This window comes from Platichthys flesus, chromosome 12 (genome assembly GCF_949316205.1).
Source record: "Platichthys flesus chromosome 12, fPlaFle2.1, whole genome shotgun sequence".
In the NCBI taxonomy this organism is placed as follows: Eukaryota; Metazoa; Chordata; class Actinopteri; order Pleuronectiformes; family Pleuronectidae; genus Platichthys; species Platichthys flesus.
Genome location: NC_084956.1, coordinates 23,038,148 through 23,057,856, shown reverse-complemented (window position 1 = coordinate 23,057,856; position 19,709 = coordinate 23,038,148). Strand labels below are relative to the sequence as shown.

Below are 19,709 nucleotides of genomic sequence, written 5' to 3'. Positions count from 1 at the left end.
TGAAAAACGTGTCCGGGTACAATTTGAAATGTTTAGGAAACAGAGTGAAAACTCGACACATGACAGATGTGCTGTGAACGATGCTCCAGCCGAACATACATGCAAATTCTCAAAGCTGGTGTTCAAACAATCCCCTCATCCCAGCAGTTGATACTGTGACTGTGGACATCGCACAATAGTAAAGGCTTTAGAAGGTAAAAAGTAGAGAGACACTCATCAGCCGTCTACAACACACATAATAAACCCATTTGCACAGCTATCATGTCATACTCACCACTATGCTGCTCATTTTTTTATTTGTCTCTATTTCTTTTCATGACCAGCTATTAATTCTAGTCTTCCTACTTCTTCCGCACGAATGCAGAAAATTTGTTTTCACGTTGTTCATGTTACGATAAGGTGAATTAAAGAAACGGGAACAATTCTCTGAAGCTTAACATAAACTGAGAAAACACTATAGTGGAAATAAATGGAATCAGTGGGTGGATATAAACAGAATTTTTTATTTTTTCAGAACACATAGAGACACTGAGACAAGCGAGCATGACACAACGCGTGTTGCACTGATGAATTGAACGCTGAGGACATTGTCATGATAAAATGAACATGTTGGTGCACATTATGAACAGTGGCTTAAATTTATCGTACTCTCAGAGCTTTCTCTTTTATACAATGATATCATCTCTCTCTGTTTGTATTCTTTTTTTTCAGGACGTATTTCTCAATCTTTTTCTCTAGCAGCTGAAATGGGTTGACTTCCCAACACGGCTGGCTCCGAGGACTCTTAAGCATATCAATGCAAACAAAGGACCATAGACCAGGCCAACACATCTCTATGGAGGTTACACAAACAGTTTGTTGACATACCACACAATTACCCAAAATACCACCAAACTGCACACCACACTCTTGCTGCTCAGCACCCTCCTACTGTCTAAAAAGTGCTTTATGACACATGTCTCTATTGAATAAGGCTGTTGGCTAAAAAAATATCTCTCACACAATGCACTTGCAACCACAGATCAAGAACAACTTTGGTTTGCTCCAGTACGACTGCTAAGAAGACACTAAACAGTGAAGACTGAACGCAGGACATTCACATAGAAATATCTTGGCTGTTGTTTAATTGCAATTTTTTTTTTCTTCTGTGTTCCCTTTTTTTGTACAACAAAATAGATCCTCTGAAGGATTATAACCTGCAATACTGGTGTCGCTGTTAATCATAATCGTCATATTCTGGATCCATGTTTTCCCCCTGACAATGCGTCCCTTGTGTGGAGTAGGACATCGTCTTCATGGAACAGTTGGTGTCCGACAAAATTGCCTGAAAAGAAAGTTATTGGAATCTGTTAATTGTGCCACAACATGAGTCCAAGCACCTTGTGTACAGTTGTTGTTACGCAGTTGAACCCAGACCTGAAATTTTTTTTTTTTATCTTCAGTTAAATTGGAAACATTTTATCAAGTCATAATTGGTTTCATTAAAGAATTCAGATGTTGAATAATGAGAGTAAATAAACGAAGGTGTAATATGGTGCAGACAGCTTGTAAGAGTTGATATGTCATTTGCAAGGGTTACATATAAAGCTCAAGGAAGCTGTTTTCTTGCTTTGCCTTTCAGATTCCAGTATCAGGAGTTCCAACAGCACAGGCATCTTATGGCATTTTGCTTTACTTTTGGTACTTTTGTACAGTGAAGGAGAATGAGTGGAGGACATAGAGGTAGAGAGAAGAAAATGTTCTTTTCTGGGAGTCCTGTGGACCAGCTCCTAAAGGTGTATGCACCGATGCGCCCTAACAATTTGGTTATTTGGTCAAACCAAGATGCTAATTTAATTTGTACTTTTATAGTCTGGATAGTTTGGTCAAGCCTTCAGTGTCTCTTGTCTAAATTCAGGACATTTTGGTGCCCTTTGTGTAGTATAGAGGTGTAACTGACTACACAGCGTAAAGGTGTCTGTAGTTATGCACGTGGTATTTGCTGGACACTGTATGACTGAATGTAGGGTTTCTCGTGCATCTATTTTAGAATTGAAGGAACCAAATGTCGGAGCATTATCATTAAGACTTGAAGGCAAACAAGAAATCCCAGAGATTGGACTTATATATCTTTCTAGCCAAACACTGGCTAACACTAGATAATTCTTAAAATGATGTTTGTTGAGCATTGTTCCCTCCAGGGATTCCATATGTGTGTGCATTTGTGTGTTTTGATTCTTACAATTTTCTCTTCTTGTCCCGGTGGATTCCTGAGAAAGATGCAAAGTGGAGCGAAGAGTATATCCACTACTCCAATAATGGTCATCAGCCAGGGGAAGCCGATGCTCTCAGCAATGGACCCTCCAATAGATGGACCTACATCATTAGAGGACACATCACAGACTGGTTTAGTTTGCAATACTTTGCTGAGGGTAATATGAATATCAAAATTTAATTTTCATTTATTTGCAATTGGAAAGCAGGGATTGGCGTAACATGGATGGGGGTTATATTTTTAGATAAGAGAATAACAGTAGGGTCATGATAAGATATTTTACAACAAGGAAATAGCTGTAATGAAAAAAACGTACGAAGCATGCTGTATGACCAGTCACATCTGGAGGATGCATATCCACATGTTGCTGGTTAAAGTCATAATACTAACCCTTGATACTTCATAATGAACATGAGGAATAAATAGTAGCACACATGTTGTGGCAGGTAAAAGTATAAAATCAGGACATAACATACAAACAATGGACAGCGATATTTGTGTCTATTATGCACTTTAATGGTTAAGTTAAAATAAACATCAGCAATGAGGAACTAACATCTTGAAACAGAGGTTGTGGTTAAATGTAGATATTTCCTGCTTTCTAATATCTTTCAATATTGCTTAATCTCACATGGTGCTGTTGTTTGTACTTCCTGCCCATGTATTTTTCCCCATCACCTTTCTGTGTGTCTTGTTATATTGTGTATATTCAGACTTGTCTTTCCTCATCTCAGCTGCTAAAATATGATGTTCCCTTCCTGAATGTGTGTCGGCTTGTTCCCTGTTCCCGTGTGTTCGACCTGTGTCTGGACACTGGATTCATTTGGACTTCCCGCTTTGACCTTTGCATCGATGAACTTTGTTAAGTCTACCCCTGCTGTCTCAGTCCTGTGTGTTTCTGTTACCTCACTTGCACCAGTATTGACAGTGTGTAGGGAGGCTATTTTAAATAAACAAGAAACAACCTTCTGTGTTATAACCATAAATTATGGTGCCACAATAACATCGTCATTTCATTTGTAGAAAACATGAGCCAAATATTTAGAGCATGGACCCTCTGTCACGGCTCTGATTCATGAGGTCTGTCACAACCTGTAGTGTATTAGTCTGTAAATTCTTTGTGCTCACCTAAAGCAAATCCCATGCAGAACGCAACATCAGCAATGGCATACACACTTCCATACACCGACACATGTCGCAGGTCCACCAGGTAACCCATTATAGGCATCATTGAGGAGTCCACCATGCCTGCAACAGCACAGACAATATAGGTAAATGCACTAGTTCTGTTTGTTTGTCAAACTATTAAATTAGCTGACTTACCAATAGCAAAGCCAACACCAAAGTTTGGAAGAATCAGACCGTAGATGTTACTGGCTAATGGAACCTACAGCAGACAGACACATTCCAGCGGTTTATTGAACTGAAAGTTTTCCATATGAATAAAGTATCTATATATGGACCCATCAAAAAGAATCTTAAATTCCTAAATAATTAAATGAAATGAAATTCATTTGAACCCTTTTCTATATATTTCTATTAAATGTTTTCTTATTTTGTATAATTCATGTTAATGTATATCCCTTTATTTTCACACAGTGTCAGCTGTGATTGGCTCAAAATGGCACATGGCAAAACAAAACCTTCTTTACTAATCCAGTATTGAAGAGGTCCAATCTGACCCCACACTGATGATGTAGTTGTCTCCTTCATACTTACACATATTACACTGATTCCAACCAATACCATTCCAATGAGAGCACAGAGCCATCTGCAAGGGAGAGAGGATATGATCTCATTTAAAACACTTCACACAATCAACCACCTTATTAAGTTAGAAGATGTAAATTGGTTTAAAATATATATAAAATATACATAATGGCTCCAGAGAGTTTTCATCCCTCTTCATTTATGCACCCTTCATTCTTGTAGATTTGATTCTAATGGGTAATGGGCAACCATAATGACAAAGTGAAAGTATAGACATATTATTTATTAAGAATCAAAAACTAATTTTTAGTATTCAGACCTAACTCTGTGTTTTTTACATTCCCTTTGGCAGCATGCACAGCCTCAGGTATCACTGTGTAATTCTCTGCACACCAGGATTTGTCCACATTCTCCTCTCAGATCACATTGGATGAGAAGTATCTGACTTGTCCAGAAGACACTTCGGTCTTGTCTTGGCTGTTTGCTTCCGGTTATTGCCATGTTGGAAGATGAACTGTCTTTTCTTCCCAATATGGCTCCCTTCCTCAGTTCTGACCAGTATCCCAGTCCCTGCTGCTTAGAGTCACGTTCCCTCATCTCTCCTTCTACCACAGAAACTTTGGCTCTAGAGAAGGTTTTTCTCAATTTCTTCTGTTTCACAGATACTGGTGTCACTGTGTTCCTGGGAAATGTTTTTACATCCTCACCCAGAGTGTTCTGTGGAATTTATGACTTGGGCTTCGTCCAGACATGTGGTGTGACCTGTGCAGTTAGACACAGTTGTGTGCCTTTCTGAACTATAACACATAAAAACCTAACCACAATGTGCAGTGCCACAGGAAAAGAGTCTGAATACTAACCAATAGTTTTTGATTGTTGATGAATCAGCAAAAATGAAGATTATTGTCATGATGTTTTATTGATTGTATTTTATATCGTATGTTGATAATGCAAAAGTGGATATTTTATCCATATAAAATAAATCTATACCTCGTTTTTTTTTCAAATAAGAAATGGGGTCAATGTAATTTTGGTGATGAAAATCACCAAAATAAAAAATCATAATAATAAATAATTTTCCCCGCATCATTCCAAACATTCTCTTTTTTCTTTCATGTAATAAGGCAGAATTGGATTTTAGATGTTACAGGGAGACGCGGGTATTCTTGTGCGATAACCACGATCAGAATATTTAAGTCCTGTTTGTCTCACAATTTCATACATTTTCTGACTGTGCTTTTATGTTACTGAATTGCCCATAATAGAAAAAAAGGCTCCCCATAAATGCCCTGTATGAATGGGTGAATGGCACTAAACTGTATTTTAAAGCACTTTGAGTAGAAAAGCTCTTTATGAATACGGACCAGTTTTTCTTTACAGTAAAGTTTTACCTTTCATCCATTCACACACATATCATTACAGGGCATCTATGTGTAGCTTTCTCTATCATATATCATTCATACATCGAACCACCAACCTTCTGGTTAGTGGACGACCTGTTCTACCTCCTTAACCAAAGCCGCCACACTTTCCTTTATATTTATAAATATACAGTAACACTAAGTCCTTTAATAGAAAGTAGAATTACATGCTGTATTTCCAGAAGACTTTGAACAGAGGACTAAACTCTACTTGTTACATTAGTTGCTGCCATTTGTCACAATAAGGTGGTTGAAACCTGATCCTGCAACATTCAACATGAGGTTTTGAAAAATATAGGGACATTCGAAGATGGAGCAAATCACATATTCATTAAGGCTCAGAAACACAAACATGTTATGAGTTGCAGACCTGCTTTAATAAGCCCTTTTCACATCTGTAAAAACCTTTGTTGTGATCTGTGAAACGCTCCATACTGTCTCTAACATACTGTTCCATTACATAAATACTGCAAACAGCATTAATAGAACTGTTGACATTAACAGTACTAAGGTGTAACCGTGGCTCTAACATTACGAGCAGACACAGCAGATGCAGCATTAGCCATGATATAACATTTACAATGATTTAACAGTTTTGCTCACTGGTAATACATAACAATAGAGAAACATTCTGAATCAACAAACCCAAATATCAAAATTACCATTCTAAGAGGAGATGTGCACACACAGAAATTATGGATGCTCTGTATCATCAAGGCTTCAATAAAGCCAGCCTCACAAACACTGAAAACTCATTTAAAGGAGCGGAAACAGATGTCACATCCACAGAGCGAGACAGAGCTCGAGAGAAGAAGAGGAGGAGAGAGAGAGACAGGGGAAAGATAAGGATAATTTCCCTCCTTACCTCCCCATCTTGTGCGCCAACTTGCTGAAGATGTATGTTCCAATAAGATAGGAGATGGACGCTGGTAAGAAAGCGACGCCTGGGCAGTAGACAGACACACACACAGAGGGAGAGAATGAAGGTGTGGGTGGGATTTCAAAGATAAGCAGAGCTCTATCGGTGCCTCATCGCTGAGCTGCTGTACATCTCCCATTGTCTGTAATGAAGACTTATGCTTTCCACCTGCCAGTATATGACACCCTAATATCCTGTTCCCCACACACCCTTTTCTATCTGACCTAGACTTCATATACAACAGACTGGAGGAACAAACTAATAACCCCAAAGGCTGGTGCAGCGTCTGCATAGAGGAGATCTGGCAGGATGGATGATTGACACTGCAGCACTCAGTAAGACATGTAAGTGTAATATGTAAATAAGATCAGAGAAAATATCATAACTAATAACAAACAAATTTAAAAACACAATGAATTTGTGATCAGTGAACCATATTTATTTTAAATCATAATTTCACTTAGGGATTTCTGTCCACATTATAAGTCAATTTGTATGTAGAGAGTTCTAAACATCTAGTTAGTTTGATTGACCTCAGCTTCTATGGCCGAGCTCCAGAAGAGTGTGAGAAGCTCCTGGAATCTGACAGTAAAGCCTTTGTGTGTAGAGAATATTTGATACCATGAGGACTATGTTCTGTCAGTGGACAGGGGGATGGAAAGACTGGTGCCAGACTGCTGAACCTCAGATTCAGGAGAAGTAATTCAGATTGCATCCCATGATCTGTTTCCAAGTATAACTGAGTTTGCTTGATTCGATTTTTCGTGGAGCCTGGATTTTTCACTTCCTTGAAAGTGATTTAAAATGTATCCAGAAATGGTATCATTAGGCTCAAACCTAAACTATTGTAGGTTTATTCAGAGTTCTATAGGACGGATGGTAGGGGTGGGAAAGGTTTACCACTCGGGCTGAAATGAGCAACACCCAGTTTCTTCTGATACCAGTCGTAATGCTACAGCCAAGTGAGGGCTACCAGAGGTTTTAACACTAGATCTTGACACAAATTAGACATTATTTTAATCTTTCATAAGCAAGGTTTTTTGAACATGTATGTCCTGTAACAAAATTGTATGCGTATGCATAATGTGCATTTGTTAATACCTAGCTGCCATTTCTTGGAGCACATGGTCTCCATCATCCAGATTGGCAGTGTCGGCTCCAACATGGCTATGGCCATATTTCCAAAACAAATGGCACCTAGGGATGAAAATAGATGATGCCGTATCAGTTATCGTCTACCTTTTCTTCTCTTTGGTCTTATGTGCTATTATTCCAATTCCCTACAAATAGACATGCAAACAAATAAACCCTACTGTTTCTGCTCATCTGTTCTCTTAGATATAGAAGAACTGCTCACTCCCTCTCATATGCCTTTCATTTATCATGCATTTGTTTCACACTTCTGAGGACTAATAACCACAGTCATTCCATTATCCATAATCATATCCTGAAAAATACAATGTTTAAATGTTGGAGTTCTCTCCCTCTGGCTATCTCAGCCTTTAACACAGCATTTGTTGCATGTCCTCTTCAGGGAGAGTTGAAAGCATGTTTAGCTGTGAAAATACTCAATTAAGGGAAGCCTGATACTGAAGAGTGAAATATATGATTTGATAAAGGCACATGCCTTTGACTTCAAGACTGCTGACATTTCTTGAACCTCTGTGCTGAATAGTGAAGTGATAGTCTCTTACCAGCTGCGATTACAATGTATGGATCCTTCATCAGTGTCAGCAGCGAGGTCCCCTTCTGACTCTGCGAAGGAAAAAGGCACAGTGATCAAATTGTCTGTCAAATGCTGAAAACCAAAACCCCCTACTTGTAAAGGACCCAGGTTACTTTCAGTACTTTCTTCATGTATGTTTGCTTTCAATGCCAACATGAGCATAAAGATTACCGCAGATCATATGGGTAACATGCCAAACAAGACATCACCAACAACAATAAACATGTCCATCAGTCACTGATCACAGTCATCAGCAGTGTTCCTCATATTAATTCAAAGAGGCGGTATTTACTCATATGTTGATTTGCTGAATGAATGCACTGACAAGTAACAGAAACTTACTTAAGCTGGCCTCAATAGTATACTGTCTTACTCAATTTCACCTCCAAGCATGTAAAGAGAAGCGGGTAGAGGTGCAGTGTGACATTTTTTATCAGAGCGTTTTCACAGAGTAATACTCATTTCCTGAGACTTATTTGAAATAACCTTCAAATTGACTTGTGTCTGCTGCCTCTTGATAGCCAGAGATAACGACACCTATCAACTCCACAAATAAAGAAAAGAACAAGTCACCCGTCAGACCAATGAATAGAGTAGGTGGATTGAATGTAACACGACATTCAACCCTTAGCTCTGCATTGCTAACATGAGCCCTCTCAATCAGAATGATAGCAGCAGAGGCTGCATTGTAATTCATTGGAGGTACTGATATGTCTGACCAGTGACTTGTTTCTGAGGAAGAAAGAAGGTGGATGACCTCCAACTTGACAATGGTAAATAAATTGCAGAGCTAGTTTGGATCTGAAATGTTACATTTTCACAGAATGTTTCTCTATCCTTGGACAATGGCAGGTCCTAAAGTATTGTGTACTAGTGCCCTGTGTAAGTGCTTGTCTACAGTAAGTGCTGTTTACCATCTGCCAAAGCTGTGGATGTTGTGTTGTATGCCATCCACCTTCTCTATTCCTATCCACACTTCCTGCATTTACTATTTAATAAAGAATCAATGCCACAAAGAAAGTATATACAACAGTGTGTAGCTATAAAGGTCATCTTAATGAAGTGACCCTTCAGGAAAAGAATGTTCAAGTCAACACACTCACCTCTGGTTCCACCTTGGTGGGCTGAAGAACAATGAGCTGCAGGGCTGTAAAGACACAGAGTCAGTTTCATTCTCTCATATTACATGAATGCATCTTCTTTTCATGATGGAATCATGCTGAACATTCCATTGTTTTCATAAAGACTAGTGTTGATTTGGGTGTAAGAAACATTGTAACCTTACCTCCATCAAATAGAGCCAGGAAAGCCAGAATAAGGAATGGAGCAGTCTTCCCAACAAACTCGTACATCACACTGCCGAATGGGGGTCCCACTGTGGAGAACGACTGGATGGTCACTGAACTGATTTTAACCCCCCCAATAAAAGCTCAGGGAGCAATAAGTTTATTAGCTTTTTGTTTCAAAATGAAATATTGGCATACAATATATTCTAGACTTTGGAATATGTTTTTTCTTATAGTTTACACTTGCTGGTCGCAGAGTGAAGAGCTTGAAAATCTTGGATCACAACCTAATAGTGGACTATGTACATATACATACCTAACACTCCCAGTGCGAGCCCTCCCAAAGCGACACCAATGGCATTACCTCTCTCCTCATCATTTGTGTAAACACTAGCAAGCATTCCCATCCCTGAAAACACACGGACATAAGCAACACTTCTTCAGATGTTTAGGGTCACACAGTGGCTCCGAACCGTTTCAAGTCTTCACTTGGGAACGTCCGTTCTGAAACAGAGCTCAACACTGACATAGACCATTTCACGTAAAAACAATTCCAAGAATAAATATTTCATTTTATTTTGAATAAAAAACATAATTTTTTCTTCTCCACAAGTACCTGTTGCCCCCAGAAATGGTCTTCCGACTCACGTTAGGAGGAACAGAGGTTAAGAATCGCTGAACAGTTACTGATACAGGGCAGCAACATTGGCTTTATTGATACTGACTGCTGTGGTAGCTAAGTTCATGATGAAATTGAATTGTAGACACTCATGCCTGATGAAATGAAATTTGGATGTAAGATAAGAAAAGATAAGATAAGTTAAGATAATGTACCTTTATTTATCTCCAATAGAGGTAATTCACAATCGATTTAGCCTATTCTTTTTTCATAGTCCCATTATTTAGTCTTACACGTATTGATATAGAATTGTTTAACTAATGCTATAAGTGCCCCAATGTCTTGTCAGCATCTTCTTTGGTAGCCTACACAAACAGTACAGTGGGAGCAGTCAGGTCACAGCTCGACCATAAGATTAGGGCATGGACATATAAATCCTGAGCCTTGGCTTTACATCAAAGACAAATTACGAATGTACAGTTAGTTGCAATTAAAAAATTCACTCGTTGCTAAAATTAAAGCGTATATCCAGATTAAGACAAAACATTTAAAGCAATTTGACTGCCCTAAGATTAAGATTAAGATTAAGATGAACTACTTTAGCTAGAACATAATTAGCATGAGCCAATTCAGTATTTCTTCAACACTACTCTACTATTTATAATCTATACCCAGTATGACAAATACATCAGATTTAAGTTTTTTATATTTTTGAGGAATCAAAGAAGACAACTTGCTTCTCTCCTGGAAACCCTGTGTCTCGCTTAGCAAAGCCCCATTTAGACAACACTCAACACATAATACAGCACTAATTTTAATTGTATAGGTTCACCTTATAACACAAGAATAAATATGTTTTAAATGCCGGAATTTATGTAAATGCTTTCAGATATTCTGAATATGAGTAGGAGCAGGTCTTACCTGCTACAGAGGAGCAGGAGGAGCCCACCCCTTGAAGCGATCTGGCCAGAAACAGCAGAGCGTAGCTCGATGAGAAAGCAAACACTTCACAACAGTGAGAACAACAGAAATATAGACAGAGAATCATCAGATATGTTGCAATCATTCAGATTTTTGGATAATAGAGAACATGTTGGCTGGAAACTTACTGATAGTGGAAAGGAACATGATACAGAAACCAATGAATATTGGAATTTGGTATCCTATTCTAAAGGGACAGAGGAGAACAGGGCATGAAATCAAATTTGCACAACATCATTGGTTTGATTTGTTCACAAATATACATATATTGTATACAAAAATGTAGAGAACTGCTGATGTGCTTGAGGAATCAAGGAACTCAACATTAAAATAAGGGTCTTGTGACAACACCGACACAAAGCATTTTGAGAAATTCTGCATCTGCATGACAGTCTTCCAGACACAATTGTTGGCCCGACACAAAACAATTGGGGAGGATGATAACATCTTTGTTTTCAAGAAAAGACTAAAAGCTGCAAACCACCTTAGAGCTGTAGTAATCCCACGTAGATACCTGACATGCTTGACTTGCCTTGTATTGTCCTCTGTCAGGAGGGAAGGTGACTAAGAACCAGTAAGGGGACTGTGTTCTTTGTCTTAATTACAGCATATCTAAGTGCCCATCTGAGACACTCCATACTGGCTTTGAGGTGAATGCCAGCTGTTGGATTTGTTTAGGTTGGCTCTGTTTTGCTCCATTCACTATATATGGAAAAGCTTCCTGCTTACTGTGCTTTTATTATAATGACCTTTAGTATCAGATCAAGAAATCATTGGTGTGCAATGTGTATATGATTTTAATCAGTCATTAAAAAATTGAATAAAACCTGCCTTCCTCTGCCTTCTGCTGCTGAACCAATCCATTACAATTACTATAGATTGCCCGAAGTACCTGGACTTTAGGTGCAGGTGGGTCATTATGGTAAAAACACTGTTTTATGGTCTTTCAAGAATAAAGGTGTAGTGATGCTCACATGTAGGTATAAAGCCTCTGCCAACTGTTGGGCAGTGGAATGTCCATATACCAATAAGAAAAGATAGACAATGTCGCAATGCCCAGTACAGGTTATCATATATGTTCTGTATTGAGACTAATTGTTAGAATTATTTTGGCCACTTGATATTTCTCATTATTTAGGAACAAGCTGTAAACGCAAAATCTGACATATTGTTATCAAGCTATTATTACTAAAAAGTTGCACATCTATAAGCCAGCATAATTTTCAGTCTTATTTTCAGCCACTTTACAAAATAAATCACTTTAAGCTCAGGTCTCCACCTTGTCATAATACAAATACTAATATGGCTTTTAGCTACTAACTGCTCCACTTGGTTCAACAGCTATTTGATAACTTTGTCATGTGTAGATGGTATGAGTTGAAACTTCATAAGACTGATTGTTGAAACTTACACTGGAAAGCTAATGTCCTTATTTGACAATTGTCAGTGAACAATGTCTAATGCATTTCATATATTCAGTTAATGGTAAAAATATTGATTAGCTAAAGCTTCAAAAATCTGCTGGCTTCCACAGGCTAACACGACAAAGGGTTGTCCCTCATGTTATTACCATCTGAACAACTTATTCCATTTCTGCTTGCCTTGAGAATTGCTTTTCCCTAAATGACGTGAAAGGATGAGCACGTTGTTCTGGAAGATGTTAAGTTGTTGACAATCACACTCGAATGTGTTTCCTATCCAAGCATGAAAAAAGAAACAATCAGGAATTCTGCTCCGTTTGAGACAATTAGATGAGACCTTGTGGCTGAGAGGACCTTAGAACCACATGAGGCTCACATGTTTAACACGTTGTATGCAGGTCTCTCCATTGGATTTGAAAATGTAGTGTACTGTTGCTCTTTCTCTTCAATGTATTTGAAATATTCTTAATTCTAACCTGTTTGCATTTTTTGAATAGCAGAAATAATATCTGCTAATAATTTCCTGTGTGGAATATATGTCTCTTTCTTCTGAGCAATAAAAGCTGTATTCCTGACCCATCAAGGTAACATCATCCCATCGCCAATGTAAGCTGACAACAGTGTGTCCTTGTTAGAATTTTGGCATGATACTACAACTATGATGTTTAGTTGTGGACAACAAGAGCAATGACATTAAGGAGAATAAAATACTGTGGAGCTGAGAAAGATGATCTGATACCTAAAACCTGTTTCACTTTCTTTCACAAAGAAACTGGGTACATATTACATATTTTATGAAACCAAATTCATGTCCAAAATGATAAAGTTTTTTTCTAGGAACAGGTTCCAAAACATGTGCGTTGCTAACCTTTTGATAGTGTTTGCATTGTGTCAACATTGTGCTCCTTTAAAAAACTAGACGTTGACGATATGCAACCTTTCATAAACCAATATTTGATGTTTCAGTCAATCAACACGACAATCTTCTCCTCGGATATTCCGTCTACTGAGTGAGTAGCTTGGCTTTCTCCCTCCAGAAATGAAGACATCCCTTTAAAAGGGTTGTGTTGATATTTGTCCAGTGAGTGGATGTGCACTGAGCCACACAGTAAACATCAAAGAAAACATTTCATACATTTTGCAGACTAATAAGCAAATAATCCGAACATTTCTTAATAATTAAAATCATGGTTCAGTGCAGCCCACATAATACTGACGTCTGTATAGTAGGTGACTGATTAGTGTGCTTGAATTAATGGAAAATTGTGTTTTATCATAATACTGCATGGTGGTGACACAAATTCCCTGACTGCTATCCCACAGGAAATATGAATTATGCCTTTGAAGAAACCAGCTAAAGAGGTTGCAAATGCTACATTCTAATGTCACGACAGGGACATTAGACAAGAGATGAGGAACACCTACCTGTTAGTGAGAGGCCCTATGAAGGGGTTGGTGATGAGTTGTACGGTGGCCTTGGAGGCAAACAGCATTCCTACTTTGACATTCTCATTGAGCAGCCTGCTGTTGGCCTTGGGGCAGTCGGAGGAGTTCCGTGGCAGCTCTGTAGCCGCGGTGGTCGTAGGGATCAGACCAGGGGACCTGGTTGTGGCGTTGGAGCCAGGCAACCTCACAGTGTTGTCATATAAAGACACAATACTGTGGAAGGCTCCCTGAGGACCCTGCTGTAGCGTGGTGTTGTTCTGCGACACCGGGTCTGTCATCTCATCCAGGTGGTAGAGGTAGCTGGGAATGATGGGAACTGGCAGGCATAAAGAGGGGAGAGAAGACTGATGCAATGAAATATGACTCGACCACTGACTGATGCTCACTGGCGTGACACTAATACAGATGTCACTGCAACATATGTCAGAAAAGAACAAGGAGGGTTCCTCGAGGGGGAAAGACAGAAAAAATGTAACGCTGGTTGATGCTGGTTGATCACATCACTAGTGAATAAATTAATGAAATTATTCTCACAGATTTTTCTTTAAAGGGCCCATATTGTGTAAATCCTACATTGGCCAACTGTCCTGCTAAAACTTGTGTAACTCACCGTTCAGAAACATCCTGCTGTAACCGACTGTAAATATATGGCGGGTCTCCTATAGCTACTAACATAACGGATCTTTCAACTGTGTTTACCAGGGTTAATGCGCAAGAACAGGACCAGTTATAGGTCTGGTCGTGTGTCACTCAAAGTGCAGTCTGCCAATCAGAGGAGGGGCTCAAGAGGCAGGTGAAAACCGCCTGATCTGTCTTCAGGTCCAGAGAGCGGCAGAAGAGAGGACATGGAAATACACATTACAGCAGTTTTTCAGCTTTAAACCACTGATATATCATCTTAAGGGTACCAATACCTCAAATTAAATCCCAGGAAGGGAAATAATATGGGGCCTTTGATATAGTGAGTATGCAGATGGTTTCAGATATGAGCCTTGAAACTTTTACCATCACATAATATATATTATTTGGGGCATCTGGCATGAGTAAATGGCAAAAAACAAGTGTTTAAGGAAATTTCACAGTGGAAAATGTCTGTGTGAGGCTGCGGCACAGCTACGTGTGCTTCTGTGACAACACTGTTTTAATGTGTGTTTGCAATGTGTCTGAGACTTGGCTCTGCTGTAAAGATCACTGTAAATAAAGATCAGTCCTTCATTTGTTTATTGATAAAACTAATAAATGTGGGTTTTCTATAGCAGGCAATCGAATGACGATGTCTGCGTAGTCAATGTAACTCTGGATTTTTTTCAAAATCAGTCAAACACCGGGGATGACTGTGTCTCTTGTCGACAGCTCACAAACACAGCTGGGCACACACACATTCATGTAGCGCATGTCGGGGCGGGGCTCATACAGACAGACAGGCACCTTTCTCCATCATCGTCCTCATCTTGAGGCTAGTGGTGGTAGCATGTACAAACATAGTGAATTACAACTTCTAATTAAAGATAAAAATTATTGTAACTAACAATTATAATGAATTAGCTGTGGGACTTAAATGCGTTAGTGCTTTTAGAAAGCTCAGCATGCAGTCCCTGTCTGTAGGTTTGTATTTAAAGAAGCAGGAGACAGCTGGGAGGAAACGGTGTGCGGCTACACACCATTAGCCAATATGAATATATGTGTTTGGGTTATTCACTTTTTGTAAAACCTTTCAGATAACCTACATTCTACATTTCACACTTCATACACATTTCAGGCTCCCAGTCTGTCCCCATCTCCACTCGCCCATTACCCTCCTTCAGGTGTGCACTCATGACAAAGTGACAAACATATTTCATCCATGGGACCGTGGTCTTTTTTCATCTTTTCTGTGCATTCCATGGCTTTATTGGAGATTTGAGTCAGGCAGATATGCTCATGGGTGAATGATGGAGAAAATAAAGAGGGGGCCTCATCTAAAGGTTTGTATAACAATACATTTCAGAGTGATGCATTCTAAGAAGAGAAAGATGACCTGATACCTAAAACCTGTTTCACTTCTCTCACAAAGAAACTGGGTATTACATATTTTGTGAAACCGTATTCATGTCCAAAATGATAAAGTTTTGTTCTAGAAACAGGTTCCAAAACATGTGTGTTGCTAACCTTTTGATAGTGTTTGCATTGTGTCAGCATTGTGCTCTTTTACAAATCTAGACTTTGACGATATGCAACCTTTCATAAACCAATATTTGATGTGTTAGTCAATCAACACAATCCAATCTACACAACTCTACTATGTATTACACTGTGTCATCTGCTGCTAATCATGCTGTGGTGAACGCCTTCTTAAAATATGACAGAATAACGACCACACTGTCGGGATTGACAGTGGACGTAAAGATAGTAGAAGTAGAAGATGATATGAAACACATGGTGAACTAAACTTTACATTATTGTTACAGTTATGTTTGGGTGTGACAGAATGAACTGGACATTTCAATTATGGTGTTATATTGATGACACTAAATAACTTATGCCTTGAAGGATATAGAATTGCCTGTTGATGCTGGTTTAAGACATTGAAGAGGACCTATCATGATTGTTCTTACTTTCTTTCATATATGGGATGTTACAGTGTGGACATCCATATTAAACATGACCAAAGTTTCCAAAAATCCTGCAAATATATCTACAACCTAATTCTGTTAGACAGAAACTCAGATGTCAGCTCTTAAGGCTCCAGGCTTTTTTCTACTTCCAGTACGAGTTCATGTCAGCTCATCACAGATTTCTTTGTATGATCATCCGCTCCAAGCACAGCTCATTCTCCCTTAACAGTCTACTGGAATTGTATTACAGACATTTAATGCATTCAAGCAGAAAAAGAACTGCCAGTGCAGGTTTAGCACAGAGCAGAATAACATTTTAGTAGAAAAATTTGCTTTAATATTTCCTGACAGCAGACGTTATATATTAACAGAGTCATATGTAGACAAATGTCTCTGTCCAGTGCAAATTGGATTGGAAGACTATATTCACTGTTGTGTTCCACAATAAGCAAGTAAAAAATGATATTCTCATATTCAGGATCAGATTCACACTGGAACATGTACACATGTTGGGTGCGCTGGCTAAGAATGTTCAGCCATTCAGCAAAAGCTATCAAGAACCCAGACAGCCCCCACTCCCATCAGCACCTATTGTCAAAGTGAAGCCACCAAGACACATGAACACACACTGACACACTACTGTCTGCTAGAAGACGACTTTTCCATGACATACTCGCTAATGTGTGATTACTGCCTCTGCTTCAGCGAGAGAACACACTGGTCATGTGCAGTGAGAGCACTGGCAGGCTGGATGTAGGCAGGTCGGTTAATGAATCATTTCAGTCCAAAATGAAATTATCGGTTGTGAATATTTTAATCCTTTAAATGCACCGAGCACTTCATTAGGAACGCCACAGTTCCTCCCTCTGATCACAAACAGCCTCAGCATTTCATGTCATTGATTCCTATAGATGTTGGAACCATTCCTCTGAGATTCTGCTCTATGTTGAGGCGACTGTATTACATCATATTTGCTGATTTAGCATCTGGATATTCATCCTGCCAATCTCCTGTTACACCAGATTACAGAGGAGATCAGTGAAGTTAAATGAACTCACTGTAATGTTCATGAAACTGTGGCCACAAAGGGATGAACATGATCAACACTCAGATAGACTGTGACATTCAAACCAGGGCTGCTTGGTTCTGAGGTCCCAAAACATATCAAGAAAAACTTCAGATTATGACTCTACCCCTGCAATCTCTGCGAAAATCTACAGTCATCAGACCAGGCTACTTTACAACTGTCCAGTATCTTCTACTGTCCAGTGTTGGTGAGTCTGTGTCACTGAAGCCTCACATTTCTGTTCCTGGCTGACATGAGTGGAACCTGACATGGTCTCTGATGTTGTAGATCATCCACCTCAAGGTTGCTGTTCATTCGGATGCTTCCATGTTCACCACAGGTCTTAAGGTTATCTGAGTTTCTTTCTGTCTGCTCCAACCAATCGGACCATTCTCCTCTGACCTCTCTCAGCAACCCAGAACTGCTGCTCACCCATTGTTTTGGGATCATCAGTTTCAGAAACACTCCAACCAACAATCACGTCACACTGGGAATCATTCTTTTTCTCCTTTCTGATATTTTATGTGAGTTCCTGAAGTGCGTCTGCAGGATTTTATACGTTACTCTGCTGCCACACGACTGAATAAGCAGTACACATTAAAGTGCTAGACAGGTTAATTACAGCCAATTCATTTTCCATTAACTAACCTTGTTTTAAAGACCACAAAACAAACAAACAGGAAATAAATAAAGTAAGAGGTGTGTGCACTTACCGACCACAGTGAGCAGCATGTTGTCCAGCAGCAGGGCGACGGAGACAATGAAGAGAATCAGTTTCCTCGACTGTCTCTCCTCTCTGAGCCATGTGAGCAATTTAAACTGCCGGAGCGCTTCCCATCCCCCCATGATGTTGGTCCCGAAAAGAGCCCGACAAGAGGAGACCCGTCCACCTGTGGAGCGACAAGTGGCGCCGACCCGTCACAAACTTTCACATATATTTGTACCAGTCTACAGGAAACAGTGGATTCGTCAGAAATAAGAAGCAACAGTGAGCGCTGCGGTGTGGAGGTCTTACCTGAGACGTTCAAGTGTCACAAGCAGCAGCAGCATCAGAGGAGGAGCAGGAGCCGGAGCAGCAGGAGGAGGAGGAGGAGGAGGAGGATAGGATGCTCTCTTTCTACTGACTGGAGCCGCTGCTGACGTCATCCAGCCTTCATGTGTAGCGCCCTGTCAGGGCTGACTTCAAACATACACAACTACAGCTAAGATATTAGACAGACAACTCACTGAAAACACAACACTGTGATGCTGTGGGGGTCCAAACGGAATTCAACACATTAATATCAATGTTTGTTTAAAATGTTTGATATCTGTATGTATGTTTTAAATGTAGACCCCACTAAATAGAAATAGAAATAGGGTAGAGCTAATGGGGATCCCTCTAAATAAACAAATAAACAAATATCAATTGTATTTCTGTCGTGTTTATACAATTCAAGAAAAATCCCATTATTATCCCATTAGCTGTTTGTGTGAGTGTGTGGGTGTGTGTGCGTGTGTGTTTGGACTAGGTATTGAGTTTAGGTTAAGATTAGGTTAAGGTTAGGTTAAGGTAAGTGTTTAGCAAGTAGTGACTCTGGTTAAGGTTAAAATAAGTCTCCTACGGATGATTGTAATTTAATGTAATGGTCTCTGAAGTCAAGGAGACACAGCTTTGTGTGTGTGTGCGTGTGTGTGTGTGTGTGTTTCAGATGTTACTTATGTTTATTTATAGGGGGCGGTGGCAAACAGAGAAGCATTCTCTGGTCACCTCTCTTCTGGTGCCTATTATGAGCTCTCCTCTCCTGTTTGTAATTGTTTTTCTACCTGATCAACTTAAGATATTTGATATAATGATGTGTACACCCAGTTTCCTGACCTGTGACACCATCTTCACCTTTGAGCTGTGTTTTTTAACCTGATGAGGACTGTGACCTGAAACACATCAGGGCTCATACCTTGTATTTCAGATTTTTTAAGCAGTGGGTGAGACCTGCGTTTTTTGGATGATGACAACCTGATCACAGTGTTACAGTTTTTCTCCATTGCTTTGGCTCATTTCACGAAACAGAAATGATATTTTCAAAACAACACGTGCAAACCTCCAAACCACTGGGCACTTGTTCACAACAGATTGGAATATCTCATTCCTTTAATCAAATTGCAATGACAAGTACAATTTCCAACAGCTTGCACAAATTTCAAATGATTTAGCCCACCTTTGCAAACGGTTAGGTACAATTGCCTTCAGTTAGCCCAATTACCAATTGAATATATATTGTTGGTC

At 39.4% G+C, this 19,709-nt stretch overlaps 1 protein-coding gene across 1 annotated transcript; it reads right to left on the bottom strand.

The window, feature by feature from the left end:
* Window positions 1-575: 575 nt before the first annotated feature.
* slc18a2 (solute carrier family 18 member 2) lies at window positions 576-18,325 on the bottom strand. The gene is made up of 15 exons (XM_062401177.1): window positions 18,157-18,325; window positions 13,763-14,099; window positions 11,045-11,103; window positions 10,857-10,940; window positions 9,633-9,725; window positions 9,316-9,405; window positions 9,134-9,177; window positions 7,999-8,059; window positions 7,406-7,501; window positions 6,251-6,329; window positions 3,974-4,025; window positions 3,578-3,641; window positions 3,383-3,502; window positions 2,222-2,355; window positions 576-1,324 (listed from the first exon to the last, which is right to left on the bottom strand). Exons 1-15 carry the CDS (start codon window positions 18,287-18,289, stop codon window positions 1,217-1,219), a joined length of 1,554 nt encoding a protein of 517 aa, XP_062257161.1. The 5' UTR covers window positions 18,290-18,325; the 3' UTR covers window positions 576-1,216.
* Window positions 18,326-19,709: the final 1,384 nt, after the last annotated feature.